This window comes from Theobroma cacao, chromosome 5, assembly GCF_053813885.1.
Source record: "Theobroma cacao isolate CCN51 chromosome 5, ASM5381388v1, whole genome shotgun sequence".
Lineage (NCBI taxonomy): Eukaryota > Viridiplantae > Streptophyta > Magnoliopsida > Malvales > Malvaceae > Theobroma > Theobroma cacao.
Window position 1 is genome coordinate 8144546 of NC_142643.1, and position 10817 is coordinate 8155362.

The 10817-nt window shown below is 36.8% G+C and overlaps 2 protein-coding genes across 5 annotated transcripts; one reads left to right on the plus strand and one right to left on the minus strand.

The window, feature by feature from the left end:
- Positions 1–1580: 1580 nt before the first annotated feature.
- Positions 1581–3014, plus strand: LOC18598356 (protein GL2-INTERACTING REPRESSOR 1). Its single transcript, XM_088806575.1, has 2 exons — positions 1581–2153; positions 2235–3014. The coding sequence occupies exon 2, from the start codon at positions 2260–2262 to the stop codon at positions 2599–2601; it is 342 nt and encodes a 113-aa protein (XP_088662701.1). The 5' UTR covers positions 1581–2153; positions 2235–2259; the 3' UTR covers positions 2602–3014.
- Positions 3015–3078: 64 nt separating this feature from the next.
- On the minus strand, positions 3079–10321 carry LOC18598358 (uncharacterized). Of its 4 annotated transcripts, none has more exons than XR_016026364.1 (4): positions 10093–10321; positions 6895–9030; positions 6309–6383; positions 3079–3475 (listed from the first exon to the last, which is right to left on the minus strand). XR_016026364.1 is itself a non-coding variant. In XM_007027852.3 (2 exons), the coding sequence occupies exon 2, from the start codon at positions 9028–9030 to the stop codon at positions 7006–7008; it is 2025 nt and encodes a 674-aa protein (XP_007027914.3). In that variant the 5' UTR covers positions 10093–10321; the 3' UTR covers positions 6604–7005. The 4 variants fall into 4 exon arrangements, 1 of the variants encoding a protein (XP_007027914.3); XR_016026365.1 differs by lacking the exon at positions 3079–3475 and adding an exon at positions 3898–4361; XR_016026366.1 differs by lacking the exon at positions 6309–6383.
- Positions 10322–10817: the final 496 nt, after the last annotated feature.

A 10817-nucleotide genomic window follows, 5' to 3' on the forward strand; every position in this document is an offset into this window, starting at 1 on the left:
TTAACCAATGAATCAAATATTTTGGATGCAAATGTAGCTTAAAGCTTATTTAGAAAACATGTTGGATAATTGGAATGAATTGTCATAATCTCACCAAATCGATGATATGGACTTCTTCTTCTTCTTTTAAGCCAGACTTATTGCTCGTTTTCTTTTTGTTAAAGCATGAAAATTCATGGCAGCCATCACTGTTGTTATGGTATGGAAGGAGGGATTGGCAAAAGGTTACTCATCCTCATTTTCTCACCTGTTAAGATGTTGAGGGCATTGACTAGAAGTAGTAAAGCCACAACATTTCATTAAACCAAAATTAATGAATCTTAACCACGTGGGATTCAATGACTCCATAATTGAGGGCGAAAACAAATCAAAAAAGAAAAGATTCCTGCCTAAGCCTAACAATATTTGACGGGTCAGTATTATACCAATTTGCTAAGGACTGTATATATTGGAAAATCATAAATTATGTTCATTATTTAGTAACTCAAGTTTAGTCTGCATAACTTCATGTTTGTATACATAAAAGAAAATTAAAGAAGCATAATTCTGATTTTTCATTAAGCAACTAATTCCGCGGTAAACAATGTTTCTGGTTTCTAAATTTAGTAGCAAGAGGCCCCCGTCCCCTCCTCGAATGAGGCTCATGTGAAGTTGAAAATTCTTGTAGTTGCCTTCTTGTCTAGCATTAGGAATTACAAGCAAAAGCTTTTGGTTGAGTTAATCCAAAACTTCAGGTTTCTGATTGGGTGATTCAATTGCTCATTAAATTTTAAATCAGATTGACCATTGAATAATATAAAGGATCTCCAAGATTCTTTGGTTTTTAGGGGCTTACCGAAGCAGAACAAGGGCAAAATGTAGGAAACCCAAGGCAATATGAATAAGGATTATTTGTTAGGTTGTCAGCTTTCGAATTAAAACACGTAGTTAGGGAGAATGGCCGTCTCTCAAATGAAAACATATATATCAAAATCATAGATATAAAACCTTCTTTAATTACATTTAATAGTATCACATGGATGCTGAAAAAGATTTCATTAACAGGCCAATGTGGTCAAAGGCATAATAAGTTGGAAATATTATCTCCAAGCAAACTTGTGAATGAAAATCAGCAAATTTAATCGTATACCCGTATGACTATTTATTTACACGGAAAGGGAAAGATGAAGGGTTGAATGGAAAACTGGGTTAATCAAAGAATGGACTTGTCAACTTGTTGAAAGTCGTTAGCGGAACCGAGAAGCAAGGGAAATGAAAGGAAAGCAGGCAGGCAGGGGTGAGGGTGAGGGTGAGGGTGAGGCCAAACATATTCCTGGCAACTGAAAGGATTAATCTGAAAAAGGTTTTACCAAAAGCCTTTATTTTGGTATGTTTCCTATAAAAATTTTGGTGTGTTGCCATTAATATCTTATGGTGTTGTTTTATTTTTAATTATCTGAGTTCTGTTGGACATTTAAAATGGGTTTAGCTGCTATACTTTCTTTTTATTGGCTGCCATTAAATTTCTTGTTGTTTGATATTAAATTCTTAGGTGGCCTCTGTGTTGGTTTTTTAAAAAATCTGGGGTTTTAGCCATAAAAGCCGTTGGGGGGGTTTTTTCCCTGTTGTATATTGCACTTCAATTCACTTAACAACACCGACTCCCCCTCCCCTTTGCTATTATAAAGCAATGAATGAAGGCTTTCCTGCACTTTTGTAATTGCAATATTTACTTCCATTTTCCTCCTTCTGCATACTTCTTGGGATTTTTTCCAGCCATTAATACATTTCCTGGCCTCAATTTACACTCTTCTTCTACCAATCCTTCAATTCCATCCTCTCTCTCTCTCTCTCTCTCTCTCTCTAACCTACACCACCACCTCTCCCCACCATAATTTAATTAAGCTTTAAATAAATCCCATCTCTCTCCCTTCTTTTCTTCCCTTATATATTATGCTCTTTCTGCCTCAAACCCCTCACCACCTCCCTCCACCCTCACCCTCACCCTCACCTTGTTTTTTGATGGTGCAAGAAGAGGAGTAGTTCCTTGGGGTTTCAGCCTAGCCTCCTTTTCCCACCCTTCATCATCTTTCCTTCTTAGAAAACCAAGCCAAGCCTCTCTCTCTCTTTTCTCCTCCTACTCCTAGGCTGACCAAGGTTTCTTGACCTTTAAGGTAACTAAAATTCTATCTTTTGCCCATGATATTCTATATTTCAATACAATTCATTTGTTTTTTCCCATATGTTTGATTCAGGTTAATTATACGTAAAGATATAAAGATGAGCCGCAGAAATGGTCCCAAGCTTGAGTTGAAGCTGAACCTATCACCACCAAGGCTTAATCCAAGAGTGGAATCACCAAGCCGATCAGCAACCGTGTCACCGACATCTCCTCCAAGCTCATGCGTGTCATCAGAGATGAACCAGGACGTTGACGCTAGCGTCAGATACTCGAGCAGCCCTGAGGCAACATCCATGGTTCTTGTAGGGTGCCCAAGGTGCCTGATGTACGTGATGCTTTCAGAGGATGACCCAAAGTGCCCCAAATGCAAGAGCACCGTTCTGCTTGATTTCCTCCATGATACTGCTACCACTACCACCATCAAGACAAGAAAGAGCTAGACTAGGATCCCCCACCCCCACCCCTGCGCTAATTTTAATGTTGCCTTTTAGGACTTCTATGTTATAGCTCCCTTTGCCTAAATTTTACCCTTTTATCTTCCTCAGATAGCGCTGCTTGCGCTCCACTTTTTCTTAATTTTTTTTTTTCTATAAACTCCTTGCAGAGCAAAAATTAGTGATCTAAAACGTGGAGCACGATTAGCCCTGGTCTTTTGTTTTTGTGGGTTCCTAATCATAGAACATAGAATATGGGCGTTTATGGTAGTGGGTGTCTCTGTTTTGGTCTGGTCTTGGGTTTCTTCCCTCTTTAGCAGAGGACTATGTAAACTGGTTTAACTGTAACTGCCCAAATTTTCTCATGAAAAAGAAAAAATATATATATATGCTCGGCAAAAGTAGTTGAGTTTTTTCAATTCTAGTTTTTGTTTGGTTGCTCAATCCTTTTTGGTGGCTTTTATACCATATTATAAGAAAATGCCATATCAGCTGCTGATGGGGCAGTGACGCAATGCTCAGTTCAACTGAGTGAAAAAGAATGATGACTGGAAAATTACCTGATCCCCTAGAACATGGGGTAAAGATAAAACCCCGTGATAAAAGGTTGAGATTTTCTTGTACTTGAGAGCAGTTTTAGAAGATGGGGAAGGGATTCTAGTGAGAGTAGTATTGTTCTTGACTCTGTCTTTGGCCCACTCTGTCAGGATTGGCTTCTCAGCTGCAATTTGATAGGGGACGAGTGGGCCTAATCGTCCACCAAGGTCATGAAATTGCGGGACAACGAAGCCCTCTATCTTTTTCGCTTCCAGGGGAGTCTCTCCTGCTCCCTGCCGCTGCCAATTGCAAAGCCAATGGGGTAGATCCTCAGCTTAAATGTCTGCACAAGTTTGCCAGACCAACCATTTAAAACACGACACCCCAGTCCATCATACAAAGGTAATTATCAAATTATCCCAAGTGGCCTAAACTAGAAAGAGTTCTACTACAAGGGTAATGAGGTAAATGAAGGGGTTTGGGTAGTTCGAGCATTCAAGAAATAGAAAACTATATTAGATTGAAAGACCATTAAAACACATAAATGCAAGAGTAATTGAGACGGTTGATAATAATGAGGGGCATTACGTCAGATGATAAATACAAATTTAATTCCTCTATTGTCAATCTTTTCTTCTTTGCCTTCATTTTCACTCTCTTTTCATCACTCACTAAATGCCACCTTTCTGGTGCCATTGTCTATTTTGGTAACCCTTCCTCTACTTCTTTGTCCATTTTCAGCTCATTCAATTCAATCTTTCACTCTTTTCCACCCCCTTCATATCTTGTCCTAGCATAGGGAATATAAAACTGGACATCATTTCTCTCTGTACTCATAATTTCAAAGTCCAAGAAAAATAATGTTAAGGAAAGGAGTATAAGAACAGAAACCATTTCAACTTTCTTCCCTTTTTTCTTTCCCATCAATGCTATGGCATCTTGTGTAAGTCAATCTCAAAATGATCTTACAGGAAAATATGCAGCATAGCAGCTCATATATGGGCAGGCATGCACATATTAGAAAGAGAGTTCATGTCGGAACAGAGTCAACAGTACTCAGGGATGCACATGTTCTGATTGAAGTCAGGATGCCAATAAACCAACAGTAATTCAAAGGTTTCCATGTTCATTCCTCATCAGTTTTTGAGCTAGGAATCAAATCAATCAATAACAGAAATTTAGATTCTGATCAACAGCCAGTCAGTCTTAGTTCAACCTGCACCAAGCGACTGTAACAAAGTTTGGCATGAGTTTAAATGTTTAAAAGGCCTTCTATTAATACAGTTTGATGCAATAATCATTAATCTACCAGACCTAATACCTCAAATATATTTCTAACCAAGCAAAGATTCAAAAGGATAATTTGCTCTAAAACTTAGGTGCTACTGGTGCAACAAACCAATAATAAATCTCTGAAGGAGTGACTCATTTCAAAACCATCAGCGATGAAAAGGATCTAAGTTCAACACAGTAACTGAAGCAAAATAATCATTCATGTCAAACCCCTTGTTCTTTATTCAAAAGACCCATCCTCTACATCACTAAAATACACCATATAGAATAAATCATTATTAACTCGACTAATGTGCTACTCACCCTAATCTTCAGGTGTGTTTGCGTTGCATGAATCTCATGTACCAAAAAGTAATAATTTATTTTATAGCAAAACCAACTTTTCAAGACTATATTTAGAATATAAGAAAGAGGTTGAATGCTAAGTCCAAGCAAACAACTGAATTCAATATATAACACCACGCCATCAACTCTCTTGCTTATTAGTAAGGAAAAACCCGACCTTCTACATGCACATGAACTGAAAAAATTGTCAAACGTTTTACTCGCAAAAGGGCACATGAAATTCTAAAGTCATTATATTTCGAGTCAATTCACAACAGAAACAGCAAAGAGACCAGTAAATAAATATCAATATCAGTTAGATTAAAAAAAAGGAAGAAAAGATGATGGCTATAACCTATTGCTTTCTTTCTGCTTCAGCAAACAGATAGCCTGCTACTAAAAGGATTCCCACCAAATTCCCCTTAACTTTTGAAATAGCATGCAAATAGATTCATTAGAACACCACACAAACTATCTACCTAACAGAATTGTAAACAAATTATCCAATGTTTCACTGGCTAACCAAGAAAAATCATTCAAACAACATTGTATTGCTTTTTCTCTTTTCAATTATTTATGCATTTGATGCCAATTGCCAAATAGTTCAAATTCACAGCTGAAAACCAGCCAAATAGTAAGCATTTTATCAATTGATTATTCAAAGTCAAAAGATTATTTCACAATATCATTGTCTACTTTTATTATGACCAACCTAATTAAAATTTTGCAAGAAAGATTGACAGACCACTTGTGATTTCAGAAATGATTTTCACATTTTATGGGAATCTGCTGCTCCTTAATCACACATATTCAACAACATATATCTACACTATTATGATTTTCGGATATGAGAGACTGTTTTTGACACCAACGTTTCATGGTGTCATGGCCTAATTAAAACATGCTTAGAAAAAGCCAAAGAAACTTGTCTGGCTGTTTCAATCTGGAAGCTATTCAGCTCATCATCAGATCTCACATTGTCTGGATCGCAATATATTAGTTTTTACAATCCTATTAGTTTTGTGAGTAAGCAGTACCATACAAACTCAAGTCAAAAAGCTCAAAGGCCATCTCTTCTTGCGGTGCTTCACCATAATATGATAAGTTAACACTTTAAAATTTTCACTTCAATACACCTATGTTAAACAAGTTAAAGGAACCATCTTCTAAAGTGCTGGTAACCAGCCCACACTACCGAGTCTTGGCCACACCCACACACCATTACCACCCCCCCAACCTAAATCCCATGACAAAAAACAAATAAAAATTGAAAAAAAAAAAAGAAGCAATTGTTGTTCATCTAAGGCTCCATCTGGTTGATGCTTTTATTATTTACTTTTTGCCATCTGCCTTTTATTTTCTGCTTTCTGCTTTCTATTTATTTTTTGCAAACAAAAGCAAAAATCAAACAGCAAAAACATCAACTGGAAACTAAACAAATGCAATAACTAAAAAATATAAATATTAGATTTGTCTTCCTAGGAGTTATTTGATGTCATAGGACTCTAAATCACCCCAAAAACATTAACTGACAAGACCAATAGCAAGTTGCATCCTACCTTTTGAAGGTCAATTTGCAGAGCTCTTGTCCATCGGTGAAATTTCTAAAAGCATTCCTCTGCACCAGAGAATGCCTAAAATATATAATTTTAAATTAAAACTTTCACATGTTATTAAAACCATATTTCTGAGCAGCTATATATTTACAAGCATTTTTTATTAAAATTATAAAGATGTAACATATTTTGTAAAAGTTTAATCGCAACAACAAGATATTACACTATAAAAACCACACATGGAACAAAATATTCTTAATACTTTTGAGGAAAAACCATTAGACACAAACCAATCAAGTTATAGACAAAAGTATTCAACATTGAGCTTGAGATATAAAATTCATTATAACATTGACATTAAGAGCTATGAAGCTTTACAGATTTGCCACGACAAGAGAAGCCTTGATACTTAGTACAGAGTTTAACAGATGGGCCAAAAACTTTCAGACATTGCAGTATGCATAATACTACTTAACACCTATCATATTACTACTATCAAACTATTTTTGCCGAAAGGAAGCAGAGGGTATTATATCGATTCTAGCAGTACAGTTAGGGTAACCATATGGCTTACTTTCTGGAAGATTACCTGCTCAAATCTTTATCTTGCAAAATCCCAAACTCATACTATAAGATAGGGCCAAAATGTTGAGGCTCTCTGAGGACATAAGATTAGCTGTCACAACATTTACAAAGCTTTTTAAGGGTGATTCTGTTGTCCCCATCCGCTACTGCTTCTAATATACTTGTCAACAATACCAAATTCTTTATTTTGTGCAACTCGCCTGGCATAGTTCTCAGTTGAAATAGGACCTTTCTTCAACCTCCTGTAATATACAATCTCCCAAGGCCACAAGCAAGCACAACCAAAGTAAGCTTCTGCAGATAAATGCATTTCATTTTCATCTGGAGGTTCTAGGCCATAATGCTTCATAACCATAGACAACTCATCCGGCAATATGCTGGTTGAACGGCTGGAGGTGAGCTCTGAATCTGTTTTTTTAGGAGGTACCATCACATCCTCTGTTGTCAGTGTATCAAAATCTTCACTGCCCTTGATCTCCCCCAAGCTCTCTGAAGACAAAATCCCAGCAGCAAGTGCACCTTTCTCTGAAATTGATATGCTTGGAATTTTAACTTGAGGTACTGACCTGGGTTTCATATGATCATCACTATTACCTATCTGCATACCTTGATCCTTTTCCACTTCATTTTCTACTTTGGCAGATAACCTGGCATTTTCAATGTTCACTGGACCCACCCTATTTTCAAGTTTTTCATTCTCCAATTCAACATCACCTTTTCCTGGTTCTCCGAAAACCATAATCTCCTTGGATTCAGGAGTGGTAGAATTATCCAAAGTACCTTTCAGATTCAACTGCCCCTTGTTCAGTAATGATGATGAAGGCCTGCCAAGGGATACAGACAAAGACAAGGATGTAGGACAGCTTGACCTTAAGTTAGACTTAGAACTTCTGGATCTAGAATAATATGATACTGGACTGGACCTTAAATTAGTAGATGATGAGCATGCTCTAGATGGTACGGATCTTGATCTAGACTGTGAAACTGACCTTAGCACATGCTCTAAGGATTTAGATTTTGAGCGTGATCTGGCTGCATTGTAATCAGGATGAAGTGGAGAAGAAATTGGCCTTGCTTTCTTTTCACTATGTCTTTTAGGAGTTCCACCTCTCCTCCTACTTCTCTTCTTTCCTCTATAGTCCTTTTCCCAAGCTCTGTCAGTTTCCTTTGCAAAAAGGGAGCTTCCATTCTCTATCAATCGCCCAGACTTTCCTGAACCAGATTCTTTTCTATCCTTGGATCGCTTTGTTGTTAGGGGATCCTTATCTTGCTGCAGCTTTGCCCGAGAACTGGATCCAATTTCATCATGATGTCTGCGGTCCAACCTGGAGAAATATCTTCCTGAAGTATTTTCACGGGGACAATTATGCTTTCTGTGACCCAAGGCACCGCAGCTGTAACAAGCTTGCTGTGCTTTTGAATCATTAAGATGGTTCAAAGTTCCTTCACTTATCAGCTCTCTTACTATTTTCTTTTGAGGGCTTTGTGCAGCAGGAGAACCACTGGAATACACAATTCGATTGTTTTCATCATCTTTCTTGTCATAACCTATGTAGCGGTCAAATTCCATTTCATGTTCAACATTATTACCATCAGACAGTTCATGGCGTTTCCCATCCCACCTATCACCATCGACCAGGTTCGATTCAACTTGACCACCTTCATTCAGCAAATCTTCCCCATAGTCATGATTGTCTTCCCTAGTGTATTCTTTAAATTGGTCTCCTATCTCTGCATTAAGCAAGTCAGCAGAATTAAGCCTCACACCATGACTCTCTGGTTGTTCAATACTCATCTTGTAATCATGCTGAACGTTTATATCCAACTTTCTATTGCCATAATCTCTACCTCTAGCAGAACTCCTAACTCTAAGTGGCTCCTGATCATAGGATTGATCAGCCCTAGCAAATTTTTTGAGAGGTCTAGGCTGTTTATTTGACCATGTGAGAGTTAATGGCTCCCCACAGATATTCCTTCCTTGAAGTGCTCTCAGAGCTTTCTCTGCATTTGGAGGGTAGTCATACACAATAAATCCATAGCCATCTTTCAGCCGTATGTTGCATCTTCCAAACCTTCTGAAAACACGCTCAAGTTCATCCCTACGAGTGCGAGATGATAGATGGCCAATATACAAAGACATCTACAACAAAAATATTAAAAAAAGAAAGAGAAGAATGATTACACTCTTACAAAAAAGAAAATCAACTTATATACACTGCACAAATTTAACGATGTAGCATTATGCACAACATATTTTAGCATTGACAGTTCCAAGAATAAATGATACTTCAATGCTAACAAACTATGCACTACTGAGACTGGGGGAAAAAGGGGCTTGTTACTTTCCCTTAATAGAAAGTGCCAGACATCATTCAATTTACTTATTTGCATTGCCAACATCAATAGTAATATAGACAAAGTTGTCCACAAATTTAACAACAAGAAGCACCAATCTCCTTCAGATTTTCCCTTGATTAAAAAGGATGTTGAGCATGACCCGATTGAGTTAAGCATCATAAAATACCCAAAAACATTACCACTTCATTGATTGTTAATAAGGCCACAAAAATTGGTTCATGTGAGCTACTGGATACACTAAGAGATGTGAGCCCTAAAAGTTAACTTAAATAGCCATCAACAGACAAATATATCACTTAAGTATGGGCATATACAAAAATTCCAATCCATATATACGATGAAGTATAGTTGAAAATGACAAGTCATTCAAATCAGTAGAAGTGACAAGTCATTCAAATCAGTAGAAGTTTGTATAAGTTTGGTTGGATTCCAGAGAGCCAATCTTTCAACAGCGATAGTTATAGAGTTGTTGTCAGTTCTTACTTATCCGTACTTTATATAGTCAGCTTCTCAATCGACCCAGTAAACAGCAAAGAAGCAACCTAAAGATAAACACTTAAATCACCCCAAAAAATGAAAAAAAAAAAAAACCAAACATAACAATTTTGAAAAAATAAAAAGAACTAAACTGAAGTTCCCCTTAACTTGAGCCAAGCATTTTGCTAGAAAACAATAACAACATGCAAAAAAGGAAAGATTTTCATTTCTGAGAGGGAAAATTATCAAACATCTGATACGCACAAACAATAGCATCATCTCCATTGAATCATCCGACAACCTATGAGAAACCCAGACAAGAAAAACAGTAAATAAAGTAGAAAAGTTGAAAGAAATGCAGTGATACCGGCAATATTGGAGGAAAACAGCGAAGACAAACAGTCACTGTATAGCTGAATCTGAATCTTTGTTCTTTCCTTCTTCCTTTCTTTCTCGTCTCTCTCTCACTGTCAGAGGAGTGAGGGCAGTGGCGTGAATCTGGTGTTGGAAGAGTTTTTGAGTGGACTTTATGTTCTCTGGGCCCTTCCACTTTATGGTCAATGGTTTTCAACACCCTTTGTCGTTTTGTCAGAGGTGTGAGTAAAAGCTTACTGACATTACAGCTTTTGTTTATATATATATATATAAATATAAGGGAAATGAGGTAAATTTTGTAGTCAGTTATTATTTTTTATCTTATTATAAAGTTAATTAATAAACACTATCTAATTTATGATATTAAATTATAATTATTGATTTAAAATTGATAAAAAAATTGATAAACAATTCAATCGATCAATACAAAATAAAATTAAAAAAATTAAAAAGTAAGGAGAAATGAGGACTCGTTCTGATAGAGGAGTCAAGGGAGGTGAGGACTCTCCTCGATAGAATGTGTTCTCTCCTAATGGGGGAATTTTTTTGTAATATTTTATTGTGAGTTTGCTAGCCAAGTTTATTTTCCTTCACCCTCAACTAGTGGGCAATTTTGTTTTAGAAGTTTACAATAGTAAGCCATCCCCAATCTGAAAGTTTCCAAGACAAGAGACTCTACCAAGGGCTACTTCTAAGGTAATGCCTACAGGTATGATA